The 18366-nt window shown below is 37.7% G+C and overlaps 1 protein-coding gene across 1 annotated transcript; it reads right to left on the reverse strand.

The window, feature by feature from the left end:
• Window positions 1-545: 545 nt before the first annotated feature.
• LOC105380194 (cuticle protein 3) lies at window positions 546-10681 on the reverse strand. The gene is made up of 5 exons (XM_038105896.2): window positions 10609-10681; window positions 8901-9096; window positions 7686-7810; window positions 1972-2074; window positions 546-713 (listed from the first exon to the last, which is right to left on the reverse strand). The coding sequence occupies exons 1-5, from the start codon at window positions 10615-10617 to the stop codon at window positions 616-618; spliced, it is 531 nt and encodes a 176-aa protein (XP_037961824.2). The 5' UTR covers window positions 10618-10681; the 3' UTR covers window positions 546-615.
• Window positions 10682-18366: the final 7685 nt, after the last annotated feature.

Below are 18366 nucleotides of genomic sequence, written 5' to 3' on the forward strand. Positions count from 1 at the left end.
TACATTTAAGAGTTGTTATACTTTCTTATGAATATATTTAGTATAAGTAGATATAATATGATGTATAATAATATTCAAAGTGAGTTTGTGCATAAGTATGTATTAGAAGTTTTACTTTAGAGTTTGTTTATCTAATGCAAAAAGAAGCTTAATTATTTTAAATGTAATTTTTATTCAAAGTGGAAAACACCGTGGTTTGGTATAAGAAAAAATAAAAATGTCCTGTTAAAATGCGTCTTTCGTTTGTTTAAAAAACATTTAGATCCAATCTAGAATTCCAGGATATAAAGTATAGTAGGTAGTAACGTCCATTTATTGACAAAATATCTTTGATTTAGAAAAAAACTATAAAAACACGGGGTAAGTGAAGAGTTTTCAATTAAAAATATGTCAAAATCTCATAATTTTTTTAACTAAGCCCCATTTTTTTTAAAAAAGTTATTGAATGTTTTACCTATTCAACTGTTTTGTCACCCTTTGTGAAATAGCAATTTAAACCTACAAATACCCCTATTATTACAACAACAGTCGTAAAAAAACAATACTTGTATTTCCCAACAAAACTCCTTTATTCAATAATCTCATCAATGGCACAGTGCAACACTATCTTTGTCTTCAGTAGTAAGGGCGCTGTCTGAAGGCGGGTCGCGGGTACTGGGCGCGCGCCGCCACCACTGCTCCTCCGGAGCTGTACTTGCCTTCGCGGTAGGAGCCTGTAAGTTTGTAAATAAAGACTTTTGAGCAGGGTATACCGCTTTGTTTAGTATTGACTGGACTACTAAGGGCCGGTTTTTAGATCCGTAGTCCACTTTAACCATTAGTCAGTCAGTCAGCTGTTAGATTTTAACTAATGGTTAAAATTGCGAGTCTTGGCCAATGGTTGAGTTATTCACGCATCCAAAAATTCATGCTTAGTGATTACGATTATAATTCGAGGCTAACAGATTTGTTAGCCTCGAATTATAATCGTCCGGAGCACCCTGGGCAGTCAGCGACTGACACTAATCTGACTGCCAAATCTTTTTACTACGGTGACAAACTTTAATCTGACACGATAAGAAGGAGAAGACTACTAAGCTAAGAGAGTGGAGACGACAAAAGGCAAACGTAGTCTGCAGATTGCTAGACACAAGTTTCTCAATAATTAAGTCACAAAAGTCACATTTAAATTTATTTCTCATGAATCATGCCTTCCAAGCGATTTGCATTTTATCAATGAGCGGTGAGATATTTATGACACTAATTAAGTCAATTGAGAAACTTTCCTACGGCTTAGTAGGTATTTTAAAAAGAAGCAAGATGATTTAATTAACAACGTCAGAACAACGAAAAGGATAGTTTTTTATGATGACAAGTCAGAGGATTTTTTCTGGTTTTCCAGTTATAGAGCTACCACATACAAGCTGTCTGTAGATTTACTCATGATAAATTGGGCCATAGTTTTGTCATATTCAAGAAGAACACATAAAATTTTCAAGTCAAGGCTACTGTCTAAAATGACGAACGAACTTACAAGTAGTTAGCGCAGCGCTGCGAAACTCCGGAAAATAACATAACTACGACTCTATCTCGTTTTATTAAGTGTGCCGATGGAGTGACAATTCTCGTTCGTTCATTCATGGGGTGAAGTGCGAGTGTTTAGTAGGCGTACATTACTGGGCTTGTTGTAAACATAATATTTGCAACTTTTGAATCTGCCTTACAACTCAGCAATTTACGTCTACTCGCAGACTACTCACACTCGCATTTACCAGTTCGTGAATCAGCCTTTAGAGGGGTCACTCTCTGAAGCCTGAAGACTCCACGTACCGTCATCGAAAATGCCGTTGGCCACATCCTAAAAGCTGTTGCTTTGCTGTGTTGAATGTCGGGGGGTTTTAACGTTGGTTAGGTTAAGTCAGAACCACATGACAAGCAGTCTTAGAAATAGTTTCATATGGGAGCTGATGATGAGGAGCTGGCTCCACGTACCGTCATCGAAGATGCCGTTGGCCTCGTCCTGTGCGTTCTGCAGCAGCGAGCGAGCGATGGCTTCCGGGATGGGGGGCGGCGTGGGCAGGTGGGCTCCTTGCGCCTGGAATGGTAATAGTTCAGTACTGATTAAGTAAGGCCCGGGTCTCCTATTTACTCCGTAGGTCGCGTCAAGTGTCACCGCCGTAGGCCGCGTCACGATACTCACTACATATACGCGCCAACGTCGGCGTGTGAGGGAGACCGCATCAGTACATTTCTATAGTGAGCATCGTGACGCGGCCTACGGCGTGACGCTGGACGCGACCAACGGCCTAAATAGGAGACCCGGGCCTAACGGAAATAATATGTATTCACTGGCGAGCGATGAAAAAGTTCTACCGGCAAAATGCTGACACTAAATGGCCTGATTATTGAAATTTTTAGTTACTAATATTCTGATCAATATTTTGCAGACAGCGGCGGCGTCATTATGCTAGCTTTTTTTGTTTTGGTGTAATTTGGTGCTGGTTTGTTAGTTTGCGTAGTTTCGGATGCAAAAGCAAATCAGACTCAGTGGAATAATAACAAAATGCCCAGTCTGGAGTCAGGACAGGTAGGAAAAAAACATTTTTAATAAAGGTGAAAGTCAACTTTTGATTTTGCACCATCCCATTTTTTAACCGACTTCAAAAAAAGGAGGAGGTTCTCAATTCGTCGGGATCTTTTTTTTTTTTATATTTTTTTTTTATGTATGTTCACCGATTACTCCGCCGTTTATGAACCGATTTTGAAAATTCTTTTTTTGTTGTATTGGGTTGAGCTTCCAGGTGGTCCCATTTTTTTTTCAGAATTTTATCTCACCCCCAAGGGTGGGTAAAGGGGTAAAAACAGGGTATGAATTTCAATTTTGGGCACATATTAACCGATTCTAATGAAATTAAGAACGTAAATATAGTTCCTATAACAAAAAAATATGATGATGACCTTGAGCTGATCTGATGATGGAAACGGAAGGGAGTCAGGGGAACTCCTCAACGGTATATAGCAACTACTTCGTGTTTAGGCTTGAATGATTCGTATTGATTAGTAGGACATTTTGGTATCATTTGCACCTTACTTTTGATTGAAAATTATTACAAATAAACTCTCTCTCTCAGCCTTCCGTAGTCCACTGTTGGACATAGGCCTCTCCTAACGATCGCCACCCCAAACGGTCACCCGCCATCTGCATCCAGCGGCTTCCCGCTACCTTCCGCAGATCATCAGACCAACGGGTTGGGGGGCGACCGACACGCCGTTTGCCGACACGGGGTCTCCACTCCAGAACCTTTCTACTCCAGCGGTCGTCGGCTCTGCGGGCTACGTGGCCAGCCCATTGCCACTTCAGCGTGCTAATCCTTTTGGCTATGTCGGTAACTTTAGTTCTCCTGCGGATTTCTTCATTACGAATCCTATCTCGCAGGGACACGCCTAACATAGCCCTTTCCATAGCACGCTGAGCAACTCTGAGCTTGTGGATAAGCCCTTTGGTGAAGCACCACGTCTCGGCTCCGTAAGTCATCACTGGCAACACGCACTGATTGAAAACTTTTGTTTTCAGACACTGAGGTATGTTTTCAGTGAAGATGTGTCGTAATTTCCCGAACGCTGCCCATCCGAGTTGGATTTTACGAGCTACCTCTTTATCGAAGTTGGATTTTCCTAATCGGATCACTTGTCCTAGGTAGGGATACTGATCAACAACTTCGATGGTGACACCTCCTACAGTTACGGGCGATGATGAAACATGTTCGTTCGACATGACCTTTGTCTTGTCCATGTTCATTTTCAGCCCAACTTGTTTAGAGGCATCATTGAGGTCTGTGAGCATTTCGCCTAACTCCTCCAGCGTTTCCGCCATAATAACTATGTTATCAGCAAATCGTAGATGAGAGATATATTCGCCATTGACGTTAATGCCCAGTCTTTTCCACTCTACAAGCTTAAAAACATCTTCCAGTGCACAGGTGAACAGTTTCGGAGAAATAACATCTCCCTGTCTCACGCCCCTTTGCAACTGGATCGGTTTTGTGCTATGTTCGTGTAATCGAACTGACATTGTGGCAGCATTGTACATACATCTCAACACCTCGATATAGCGATAGTCTATATGGCACCGCTGAAGGGATTGAAGCATCGCCCAGAGCTCAATAGAATCAAAGGCTTTCTCATAGTCCACAAACGCTAGACATAAAGGTAGATTATACTCCTCGGTCTTCTGTATAACCTGCCGAAGCGTGTGTATGTGATCTATGGTACTATAGCCTTTTCGGAACCCGGCTTGTTCGGGTGGCTGGAAGTCGTCGAGTCTTTGCTCGAGACGATTCGTAATAACTCTCGAAAACAGCTTGTACACATGGCTCAGAAGTGCAATGGGTCTATAATTCTTCAATAGGGCTTTGTTGCCTTTCTTGAAGAACAAAGTCACTACACTTCTGCTCCATGCCTCCGGGCTTGTGCCTTCGAGTATGACGGAATTAAACAGCCTCCGAAGTGCTATTAAAATCGGTCTACCGCCGGCTTTCAGAAGTTCTGTCGTTATTCCATCATCTCCCGGAGCTTTGTTGTTTTTTAGCTGTTTGAGAGCTATACTAATCTCGTCTAGACTGACGTCCGGAATATCTTCGGTATAGTGTCGGGTGAGTGGCGCTCGGCTGTCGTGAGCACCGCTGGTAATAGGGTTTTGTGATGTGGTGTATAACTGTCCGTAGAATCTCTCAATTTCTCCCAGAATTTCGGGCACTGATGAAACGGTGTTGCCAGTGTCGGTCTTCAGTTGGGTCAACAGAGTCTGCCGAACAGATCGATCTCTAGCAAAGACTTTGGAGCCCTTGTTTTGCTCTATTGCGTCTTGAATGCGCTTGCAATTGTAGCGTCTCATATCGCAACGTCTTGCTTTGGCGATCTGTCTGTTTAGACGTCTGTATTCGACCATATCAACTGAAGACTGCAACCTCATTTCTCTCCGTTCTCTTATGAGACTCAGAGTCCCATCTGAGAGTTTTTGAGGTCCTCGGTTGGTTCGGGACGAAAAATATTTCGATCCTACCTCTCGGACAGTTTCCACAAACCTATTATTTAAATCGTCAACTGTAACGCAATTCTCTAAACATATCAGGCGGTCGCAAAGCTCAGACTGAAAGCTTTCGGGATCCTGGATTTGAGCAGGAGTAGGACGGAGCGTGGACTTCATTAGACGGGAGCGTTCTATTTTGCAGTTTATATTCAAAGTGCCTCTTACGAGTCGGTGATCGCTGCCGGTCTTAACCCTACTGATCACAGAGACATCATTGAATATGTGCTTCTTATCCGTCAATATGAAGTCGATCTCGTTTTTAGTCTTCCCATCGGGGCTAATCCACGTCCACTTCCTTTGTGGCTTCTTCTTGTAGAAGGAGTTCATCATATAGAGGCCCTCCTTCTCCAAGAAGTCAGCCAGCATTTGCCCACGATGGTTCCTGACTCCAAATCCATGTGACCCCACTTTCGTCTCGCCGCCTTCTTGTTTTCCGAGTTTCGCGTTAAAGTCTCCCATCACCACCGTGAAATGAGTAGTGAACTTACGCAGGGCAGACGATACGTCTTCATACGCAAGTTCGACCTCATCATCGGTGTGCTTAGATGTGGGTGCGTAAACCTGTATGACCTTCATTGAGTATCGTTTAGATATTCTCAGGATGAGGTACGCAACCCGTGTCGACACACTTCCGATTTCAACGATGTTGTTGACGAGGGACTTGTTGACGATGAACCCGACACCCCCTTGGGACAGTTGGTCGCCCTCCCGGTGGTACAGCAAGTTTCCGGACTGGAGAATTTCCGTATCCTCTCCCTCTCGTCGGACTTCGGATAACCCTATAATGTCCCATTTTAACTTGCTGATTTCCTCTTCCAGCTCCTCTATCTTCACGTCTTCCCTCAGTGTCCGTGCGTTATATGTTGCCAGGTGCAAGGGTCGGTTGGGCTGGTAGCCGACTCTCTGCCGGAGATTCTTCGCACCCCCTGCCCCGCCGTTACCGTGACCGCTACCGGAGTCCGGGATAGCGGGGCTGCCGGGGACTGGGGGCCGGGGCTTTGTTTTTTCCATCATTAGGAGGTGTATTTGCCATAATCACCGCGCTTGGCAGGCGTGTTGGTGATTCTCCTTTTTTACGGCGGGAGATCGCCGCCTCTGCTAGGAGAGGAGGTCGGGTCGATTTACCGCCGCCCGACATTCGGCGTTGTCACTCGTTAGCACCACCCAGGGGGCACGTGTAGGGTAACTAGGGTTTGTACCTACGGACGTGAGCGACAAGCCCCCCAAATAAACTAAAAACTATTAAATAAAATAATAATTAAAAAAATTCAAAAACCGACTTCAAAAAACCACTAAAATGTAAGAAATAATTTAAGGTTTACACAAATTCTACTCGTATGAGACAGTACAAATATACCTAAGCAGGAACTGTTCTTTTTTGAAGTTGGTGCCATATTTCTTCAGATTACTTTGTCACCGCACCAACATCAAAAAAGAACAGTTCCTGCTTAGGTATATTTGTACTGTCTCATACGAGTAGAATTTGTGTAAACCTTAAATTATTTCTTACATTTTAGTGGTTTTTTGAAGTCGGTTTTTGAATTTTTTTAATTATCTGTTATTCATTGCTTGAATCTCTAAAACGTTTAAAAACTAATCCTTGGCCTTTATCAGTGACCCGCCTGCCATGAGAGATAGTAGGGATATGCATGTTTTTTTAAATATTTTATTCGATAGTTTACATCGCTTCATAATAGTAAAAAAAAACATATATTTTTTTGCTTTTGGCCAGCGACACAATTACTTAAAGGTTTTTGTGGCCCTCAAAAAAAATATGGTGTATAAAAATTGGTTTTGCACAACTTCATTAACACTACCAGAAACTCTTTACACACATACTTAGTTGATATCTTAAAGTACCTAATAAAACATCTACCGTAGTATTACACCGTAATAAAGACAAACAAGACGATTGTTAAGTAATGTAATAATAATACATCAGCTGTGATCTGTGCGGTAATTTGCTGTGAGATTAAATGTCTGTTGTGTGAACGGTTTCACGATATCTTGCAAATAATATGTTTTTAAGCTTTATTTAATTAAATAGCTACCTGTACTCACGGTGCAGCTACAAGTATTTATAAAGAAAAAAGGAAATGTAGTGTTAGATTAATGCCTATTTAAAGTGACAGGTATCACGGTATCACTATCTTTTGGTTTAACATGGGACACTTTGTGTGTGCGAATCGCCAATATGGTCGATAGTAATTCGATAGGCGATTTACTAGAGTTTGTATACGTTTTATTAGTTTCTAACGTTACCGAAAGGAGCGCTGGGAATTATCTTATTGATTTGAGTCGACAAGATTTGCACTACGTATACTACACTCACGAGCTAAGAAACAGTTTCAATTACAAAAATCCAACACTGAATGGACCCAGTTTTTTAAACATTTCATAGGAATTTTTTAAAAAAAGTTTTAAGTTATTAATATTCTGGTCGTTTTTGAAATGTACTTCATTGTTTCAGAAAAAGTCACTAGCTAGCCTTTTCTGCTTTAAGCAGGAGTAATTTGCTGCTTTTCTTACTGGAACTTTTTCATTGCCTGTAAGTGTATAAATTTACTATTCGAAGACCAGACTAAACCTAGGTCCGTAATACTACATCTCAACATACCTGGAAGCCGTTCCCGTCGGCGGTGTAGGTGACGGAGTAGACCTGCCCGTCGTCGCCCACGTAGGAGTAGCCCCCCTGCGCCTGGATGCCGTTCGCTTCTACCCCGGACTCTTGGGCTTGGATGCCTGGAGAGATAGATTGATAAATAAAATATTCTTTATTTGTACACATACATGAAATGAACTTACTAACTTAGTTAAATACTAACACATATTATGTACCTACAAAAATGGTGATCTTAATCGCTTAAAGATATGTTTTAGGGCAAGGTGGAAGTATATTTCTGATCAAGGATGGATAGAGAGATTTCTAGATAAACATTATACAGGATGTTTAAAAAACAAGTTTCGTGTTGATCCTAGTCTGTGCTGCAGTTTTATCGGGCACATCTAAAACTGCTTTTAACAAGAGCTGCTCTATGTCCAGTAGTGTTCTACTTCCATTCGATTATGTTTAAAAAATATATATATGTTTAGTTCTTTTCTATGTGTAGTTCTTTTCTTACAACGGTTGTCTGGGAGAGATCGCTTTTAGCGATAAGACCGCACTTTTGTGCATCTCTGTTATTTAAGTTAGATTTAAGTTATTTATGGTGTGCAAATAAAGATTATTGTATTGTATATATACTTCTTATATTTGAACCCAGGACTTTCAGCACTTTAGTCAATATTTATTTGAACCTAGGACTTTCAGTACTTTATTCAGTACACTCCCGAGCAATGAAAACGCTCTCAATTATTTATTGCATGATTGCATACCATAATTACTGACACGTCCGTTATATTCCACCAGACATTGTCGTTTCAATATGTCACTGGAACTTTGTCATTTTAGTCCAGTCAAGGAATGAGGGTAATAGCTCGAAAACGGTTAGGAATTAGAAAAAAACATATGAGCTAAAAGTTTTAGATAATTTTAAGAGCTCCATTTTATTAGTTTATAACATTTCTCTCCGATGCACCGTTTTTGAGATATAAGCAAAAAACCAAAAATTCGTACCTTTATCCCCCCCTCCTCCCCCCCGCTCATCACCTAGGAGTCAGGACTTTTGGTATGTTAACAACCTAAGCCCCCTGAACAAGTATCTGAAGGAATCGCTTAGTTACCTGCTCACGCACTCTACACCTCATTTTGAGTAATTTATTGACTGGACTATTTCTCGTAAGACAGTGTATATTAAACAATCTAAATACAACCAAAATAATAACTCCATACCATTCTCCGTCTCAAACGCGTACTGGAACCCTCTCTCACTGACATCGGAGCTGGAGCGCAGGATCTGGGCGCCGCGATCCAGGCCGGCCCGCGCGCGCGCCTGGTACTGAGGGTAGTAGGCTGGAGCGACAGGGTTCCTCGCCAGGTATGGCGGGAGCTGCGCTGATGCTGCGCTTAGAGCGACGGCTAGGAGAAACTGTGAAAAAAGCGCGCTTTATATTTAGAATGAAAAAAGAAATAAAAAACTTTATTTGATGATGATGTTGATGAATTGCTAAAGGTTATTCTTTTATGTCAGATACTAGGTAAGTGAAGAAGTGAGAATGTCTACTTGTCTAGTGGAATGTCTTAGACCTATCTAATTATATTTCACAGCTTGATATTTCACTTATTAATTTACATATCTGAGATAAAAGAATAGACCCCTATGATCCCTAGTAAGCCGAAAACAAGTGCCTAAGGGCGTCATTCTAAGAAGCTGAATTTGCATAAATAAATAATTAATATGTATCCCACTTTTCCGGCCTCATCCATTATGGTTTAGTACTTTTTGCGTTCACACTTGGTTGGTTTTTATAAATGTATTGACTTGATTTAAGTACTCGTACTAGTTATATGAACAATAGGAGTCTGTTGGATCTGCCATCGCGTTTGTTATTTGTTTGTTACTCGGAACAATCACTTCCGAAAACAATGAGATTGGGAAATAATCGTGTTTCCTTTACAATAGTTATATTTAGCGAACTGATCACAATAAGTAGCTAAAAAATATTTCATCTTTGAATTACATAAGTTATTTTGATCTGTTTTTATATTAGGGTAAGTACGGTCAGCTGCATAAGTACCTATACACTTTTGTACTTTGTCAAACTGACTACATAACAAACCGCCAATGATTGAATAGGCAGTTTGTGAGTTTGACAAGGTATACAATAGTGTACCTATTGGGATTTTCCCGTGTTAGGTATATCCCTGATATATTAGATAGATATCATTGATAATGCATATTTAACACATTTTTCACACATAAATCTACTCTAAATAAAACGAACAACATAAAAACCATCTTCATTAAAAAAAACTAAATGTTAGGTTCTTTTGGGTTTGTAGACTTGAAGTCTTAGTTAAAGTGGACATATAAAAATATAGGAATTGTTTAATTACCAGCTATGTAAGTACTTAATTATAAGTAAAGTTTTTACATTGCTACTTAGTTTGGTCATAAGTAATTAAAGCTTGGAATTACCTTTAGGAATTACATTTAGATACTATACAGAATGACAAAATCGCATTATTAAAAAATTGTGGGCGTCCTGAGTATCTATTCTCCTACTTAAAAAAACAGTCCCAAACCAATTGCAAACTGTAATTTTCCAATTAGACCTCAAACATACGCGAGGGTTTTCGAGGTTTTGTTGAAAATACCTATTTAGAATTAATGTATCGAGTAGTTGATGTTCAGAAGATAATGATAATGATGAAAGAAGACCCGACTCTTAATATTCAATCAGCGTATTAATCAAGTGTATACAGTCCCGCTTCGCTACAATTATGATGAGTAACACTAGATTTTGTAACTGAAAATTATCACCACACAACACCTGAACATTTCAGCATAAAATAACCAATAAAAAACCAATCACTATATTCTTCACTTCAAAACCTATCCAACTTGAATTCTAGACTATTAAAATAGAAAAACACGAACCAATTTCATAATGAAGCTAGTGATGTTAACTTGTCTGTAATCCCTCGATGACTGTACCCCAATTTGATCCTCAATCAGCTTTTATAGTTGGTTAGATGTTAGATGAAATCACTGCCAAGGTTGGCTGTAGGATGAACTTATGCAAAGCAGGTGATTAGTGCATAGACTAGGGTGGGTATACGACTATACTTACTGTCTTTCTATTGTTCATATTTGTATAATATGTTGGTAGAAGAACTTTGCCACAGAAACAAGTGCCAACATGTTTTTTTTATTTTTAATTAGGGCAAAAAATATTATTTGTCGGAGTCATGGTGGTGTAACGGATAAGGTGTTGGCTCTCATTCGTGAGGTCGTGGGTTCGAATCCTGCCATGTACCAATGAATTATTTAGCAGTAAGGGATTTAAGCACAATTATACAACGAACTCTTAGGTGGACGGAAAAATCGGAGAGGATAGCTCTAGATTCCAGATATGTACCCTAAGAGCATTGTGCTTATTTAATAACGGCGATACGGCTTTCGACCTATCACGTAAATACAAATGCACAGCGAAAAGCCGGTGGTTCACTTGCGTTAAAGGATACACATACTACATAGCTTGATAAATATTTTTTTCTAGATTAGTATACTTAATTTTATATTTGACAGCTCTTGAAACGTATTGCATCAATTAGTAGCCATACCTGTCAGAAATGATACCATTAATTTGCAAATCACATAAAAGTAATTAATAAATGAAATCAATTACATACAAATTATAAAATTCACACGAGAACTACTGTAGCACTACCATGAATCAATATAAATTGATACACCTTTTAGAATCAAGATCAATTAACACAAAAATTTTGATGTGTTTCAATAATGTTTTTCAATAGTCAATTTATTGTCAGGATGAGATATACTTTGTTATATGATTACCTGCTAGTAAATAATACTATGTTATCATATAATTCATAATTGGAATTATCTCTACAGACCAGCAAGAACACATTAAGATTTGAAATAATAAGTAGTGTTACTAAATCAAAATGCTATAAAACTGTTGCACCTCATGTTATTGTGGGGCGATTTCAAAGTAGCATTACTTTGCGAAGAATTATTGAAAGATCGGCAGCACTACAGCTAAACTTAAACTAAGTACCTACATTTGTTTTTAGACTTTGTTTTTCATACGTCTGTGTATGAAGACAAAATCAAATATGCGGGCTGGTTACATGGCAGCATAAAATAACAAGTACAGTAGTACTACTACTAGTAGTACTAGTACTCCTATTCTTCTATTCTATACTTCTATTATGGCAGTTACTATACTGTACAATGAATATATGTACACTTGTCCAAAATTAATAATGCACATGCAGATCTTCACACCCGAATCATTAAATCGTAAGAGCCTTAAAAAAACACTTGCATTTTGCACCTTGTTCGAAAGAAATAGGCGTCAATTCACACGTACCACAACCACACCACGTCGCAGCGACAAAATGTGGTCAAGCTGTGGTTACGTGTGAATAGTGTGACAGCGGCTTTTTGCAGGTGCGTTGTGGCAGCGACAAAATTTCGATGTGGTTGCGTTGTCGCTGTCATTGCGATGTGGTAACCACGTCGTCGTTTGCAGTTAATACGGAGATCAGGTTGCCGCGGTGCCGCCGCCGCGTGGCGGCGTTGCCGTTGCGATGTGGTTGCGTTGTGGTTGCGATGTGGTTGCGATGTGGTCGTATTACACAGGTGGTCGATAACAACGGCAAAATGTGGCACGTGTGAATTGGATTATTTATTGTCAATACAAAATATACGCCCGACCACATCGCGTGGTTGTGGTGTGGTTGTGGCTGTGGTGTGGTTGTGGTACGTCTGAATTGACCCTTAGAGTCAATATCATGTGTCACATAATCGAAAACAACCGATCTGTCAAAGATTTCTATGCGCATCATCAATTTTGGAGCACTGTAAGTTGAATTACAAAAGTCTTGTTTTCATATTTTCCTCTATGTAATTAACAGAACATCTGACAGTATTACTTGTGTCCTTTTACCGTCGTATATCACTAAAAACACCTTCAGCTATTTCGCACAAAAAGCGTTTTGCAAAGCGTATCTTACACTTTGCAAAAGAATCTGATGATTGTCGAAAGAAATTAATTAACAAAACTTTATTACAGCTGTTAAGTGTACGAAATATGATGTTACAATTCACGTATTTAATGCTTTATATCTTTTTGAAGATGTCTGATGCCCCAACAAGATCGCATTTTGATTTTAAGATAAGCATTTTATTTAGTAACTTGTTGTTGCCCAGAGCTTCGCGCTGCGTCTTGAACTCAACCTTTCCCGTGGGAATTCCGAAAACCCCGGGGATCAAAACCGAAAGGTAGGTGCGAGCAAAGCCAATTAAGATAAGCATTTTACCAAGATAACTATTATGTTCGTCAAAAGTAAAATGGCGCATCTCCCACGTAGCGCAAACAATAAAATAATATTGATCTATTTCTGTTATTTCCTACTTCAGAGCAGTATGTTTCACCTACCTTGACCTATTGTTAAAATACTACCTATAGTTTTCTGAATAAACAATTTATTATTCTTTTTATATTCTTATTCTTATTAGGTATTTTATCCATGGGGTTATGCCAGTAAATATATATGTAATTGATACCGTGATTCCCACCGGAAAACATTATAAGCCGAAGTGACGCTCACTGGAAAAGCTACCTACTTAATATTATATACCTACGTTATGTTGTGTTAAAAAGTGTTGCGATTAATTTGGTACATAATATTTATTTTCATTTATTTATTGGTAAAGGGATACCAACACTACACATTGTAAAGGAAATAATACAAATACATATTATGTTATTGTAGAGGTAATGTTAATGAAAAATTGATTAGATAAAAACTGAATAATCATCGATGGTAACGAGGTACATTGCGAGCTAATAAAAAGGATTTGGCTATATACCTACTTACATGAGTAAATGATTAGTATACGAAATGTAGATAATTATGTCTGTTCTCCTTCTTAGAAGACAGTCGTGAACAAATCCCAAACTGTCATTTTCCATTTAGACCTTAAACAGTATACGCGACGTTTTCGAGTTTTCGTTAAAAAACCTTTTACGTATACAGAGTGTTGCAAAAGGGTATACTAAGCCGAAACCTACATGTGCAGCATGGTATATTTAAGCCTGAAACTGAAATCAGAATTTGAAAATTCGCGAAAAAAAAAACCATTTTCTATAGAAACTTTGTTGGTCACGTGACTTTTACTATGGAAAATAATATTTTTTTCGTGAATTTCGAAATTCTGATTTCAGTTTCGGGCTTAGATATACCATGCTGCACATGTAGGTTTCGGCTTAGTATACCAATTTTGCAACACCCTGTAGAATGATTATATACAGAACGTGGCAAAAAAAAAAGATATATTAAGTCGAAAGAGGGCCATTTTTAACAACTTTTGTTAATTTTAGGATTAAACTGTTACTACTGTAGGTTGATACTTGTCTCTTTTGTTAATTGTACTTACCAAGGATACTTCCAATTTATATTTCAGTTATGGTATGGTATGAGTCATTTAGGAAATACAATGAGATAAATTTTGTATGCGCTTTACTATGCACCTGCTTATTGTAGTAAGAATACGTAGGTTTCTAACTAGTAGCTATAAGAATAAATTTTGATGATGATAAAACCATTTGTTTCACAAATGATTCTCATTCACTGCACTCTTGATTGAATGTATCATTTGTTTCTAAGCATAATTATATTAATTATGTATTGTATTGATGTCCCCGCATTATTTTATTTATCATTCGCTGCTAGGTAGTAGCGCGGTGGTAGCTCAGTCGGGTAAGCGCCCGCTTCTCACGCCAGAATTCCGCGCCAATTTTCACGCGGGTTCGAATCCCGGCGCTGACATGTACCAATGAGTTCTTTGAATTTAAGTATAATGTATACCATCGCTCTTACGGTGAAGGAAAACATCGTGAGGAAACCTGCATATCTAGATCTAGCACATCTAGATATGTGAACCCACCAACTCGCAGTGGACCAGCCTGGTGGGAAAAGATCCAAGCTTAGAAAGGCAGTTTAGACCTTGGAGATATGCACAAAGGTTCCATTCTAGAGAGCCAGGTGCAGGTACTGACACCCCCACAGAGAATAGAATAGATGTCCCCGCATTATATTTGACGAAGCATCATATAAATAAACTAAGTAGGTATATGTGCGTGGTGCATATCTATAAGCGCTATCTGTAATGAATCGGAAAAATCGTGTGTTGAAATGGAAAACAATATTCTAAAATGGAAATTCTTAACGTTTTAAGTACTCTATGATGTGGATTTTGGAGGGGTCATTTTCAATTGACAGAAATGTATAGTTCGACATGGCTAAAATTAAATTTGGTGCTCTCAGAATCGACATCAATGTCTCAAAGCATAAAGTAGGTACTTCACTAGTACCCCTAAAATGCGAATATACGTAAACAGCCATATTTTCTTGATGATTACTCGTACCTTAAATATACTTACTCAAATTATGAAAATGGCCATTTTATGTTAAGCTAAAAAGATTTATATCTAATATCAGATGATAAACTATCAATCAATCCTTCATATTCCACGGAACATCCTTAATACAATATGTAATCATCGAAGCATCATCAGTAATTGAATATATTAGCATATTATTTAATCGTTAGGAAAAGCCAGCAAAGTGTGCTTAGTTTATGGCTTGGAAGGTTCAGGAGGGACACTCTAGTTTCACCAAATTGTATAATATTGAGATATCAGTGCAGAATTATGGTAATTTCATAGTGAAGTCGGAATAGTGTTTGCACATACCTACAAAAATGATGTGTATGGCAAGTGGTAATTTAGTTGTATATGGTACTTATTTTTAACCCCCGAATAAGAGGGCTGTTATAAGTTTAACATGTCGGTTTATCTGTGTGTGGCAGCGTAGCTCCCAAACGGCTGAACTATTTTTTGATTTGAATTTCGAATTTTTTGAGTGTTCTTAGCCATATTTTATAAACATCGGCTGACCCGTTCAAAGGTTAACTTTTAGTGTCAAGCACTCAACTTTGAGTAAGTACTTTATTATAATGCAAACAGCTACAAAATAGTGTGTGGCAACTGGCAAGTGCTATTTTAGAGCAGAATATAGTTTGGTCTAACTTTAACCTAATAGATGATTCGATAGCAATTCGTATGACATCTTGATCAGCGCCCCTGTTGGTAACTTTAGAAACTAATAAAATGCACACAAACTCCAGTGATCCGCCTACCTAATTACTATCGACTATAGAGCTTCCACTATGTGATTGTATTTTTGACGTTTCCTTATGTCTGTAAGGAAAGTTGGTTTTCTTTGCAGTCATCCAATATGTATGGGATTTCGAAGGTCAAAAAATCAATTAGGTATGTATAATGGACAGAGTATAGAGTTGCCAATATTCGTGATTCGCACACAGTACTAGTATCAACCTCACGTATGTTGGCTGTCATGTCCGTTGTTTTGCATGAATAAGTAATTAGTACAATATTGTTTCTACTGTATAGCTACAAATTGACTAATAACATATTGATTTTGTCATATGACAGCTGACAGCCCACCCGGGAAATATTGCTATAAGTTTTACTGAACTCTATTAAACATAAAATCGACAATTAATTACACAATGATTTTGCAATATAAAAGCTAAGTAGGTAAATATTGACCAATGATTTTTTTGAATACCTGCATCTTAACTAATATTATAAATGCGAAAGTAACGCTTTCTGTCTAACGTGTTACTCTTTCACGCCAAAACTACTGAACGGACTAGTTATTAAACTTAGATAAACGATTAAATTACTTAATAAACTTTACAGTCTTTCTTTTCACAAAGTACTTCTCAGAGATCCCTAATCCTCTCATAATAAATGAGTACCAACTCAGCAATCTTACAAGTGTAATTTGTCAGGAAGAAGCTCATGCATTACTACTAACAGACAGACAGACAACATAATAACGAGAGTGGGTGTGATCGGCTATTGTTTACCGAGTGGATTATAGTGCAGTTGGAGCGAGCTGGATTGGCTTGTGATGCGTTTCTTTTAGTGAGATTAAATAAGTCGAGGTACCTATTTGTCAAGTGTCGTGCAACTGTCAGGAACTCTCTCTAGGTTTATTAGATTTTGGCTATAGAAATTCAGTGAGAGTAAGTGGTACTTAGAATATAAAATAATGTAGGTACGAGTACGAGTACATATACGAAATTAAGCTAAATTCACCAGATAAAATTAAATATTATTTACATACAGGTTAAGATTACCTATTATACTCAAATTGAAAAACTATAACACGACAGTATAGAATATTGTTTGATAATTTCAAAAACAAACAAAAAAATCAAACAGTCTAATTTCGCTAAACACAAGTACAAATATAGATTCTTAAAGATGTATACAATGTATACATATGCGATTTGAAGGGTAAACTATGAAGGATATCGAAAGAATTACGAGAAATCAGAAAACGGATACTTGTCTTCAATGTCGAAATGGGCATATAACAGCACTGTATAGAGAACAATTATTGATCTTGACCACTCGTTTACAAATTTATAGGCATTAAAGCCTCTCAAGACATTTTTTTAGTAATATATAACTATAATACTTTATTTTTTGAGCCACTTTCTAAATCTACTCTTTTTTAGATTGTGAATACACCAATTCATTTTACGCCAACTGCATTAAAATGACGTGATTTCAACCGAAGGCATCAGATGAATACACGTCGGAGGCTACTCTAAACATTTCTATCTAATGATTCGATTTAGATAATTATCTAAAACCTTAACACACATACGATTAATACCCGACATCAATATGAGATTAAATAATTGAAAACTATTAACATTGTGATTTTTTTTAAATGAGCCTATCGAATTCTTTACAAGTAATTGGGTTAGGTTAAGCTATCATACTTAGGTAAATTTTTATAGAGACTTAACATTAATTATACTTAACAGGAGAAAAGTATTTTAAAAACGTCAATTTTATTTTATTAAACTTGGGTTTAATAATTTTATTAAAATCTTATTCGTATTGATGTTTTGTAATAATTCAAGCCATTTGGCCTCAATTTCATTGAATGCTTTCAATTCAGTAGAACGCTTTTAGAACGCGTAGTAGAATGCTTGCAATTCAGTAGAACTTACAAAAAGTATGGACAGAAAGAGGCAATACAATAGCTCCAATTTCTCCCATACAAAAGAAGTCAACGCGTAGCGCAAGTCCGAATTTTGATTCAACGAAAATAACCTGACCCAATGGCGTAGTGCCCGACTGCCAGCCCAGGTTCGGTTACCATATGGGGAAATATTTTTACAAAATAATTAATTATTAATTATGAAAAGTTTTTTTATATTTAACTATATTTTTATGATTTAATGTTCAAAATTGAAGTTTCGTACATGTTGACTATTAATTAATCAACTAAGTTTAATATTTGATTGTGAAAAAAGTCAAATGAATCATAATTATTTACCTTTTATTTAATTATGTCTACCATAATAGGAACAGTAGTGTTTGTGATCTTTAGATTTAATTCGTCTAAGTAAATTACCATCTAAAACAATTTGAAAATTATTATAATTATTATACACCAGGCTAAGAGAGCGTGTCTTTTGCCATTCACTTACCTACAATCATTGTTATTCTGTAAGTAAAATGACTTAACTCATTGTAAGATAAATAATGCC

The sequence above is a fragment of the Plutella xylostella genome, chromosome 19, assembly GCF_932276165.1.
Source record: "Plutella xylostella chromosome 19, ilPluXylo3.1, whole genome shotgun sequence".
Classification (NCBI taxonomy): domain Eukaryota; kingdom Metazoa; phylum Arthropoda; class Insecta; order Lepidoptera; family Plutellidae; genus Plutella; species Plutella xylostella.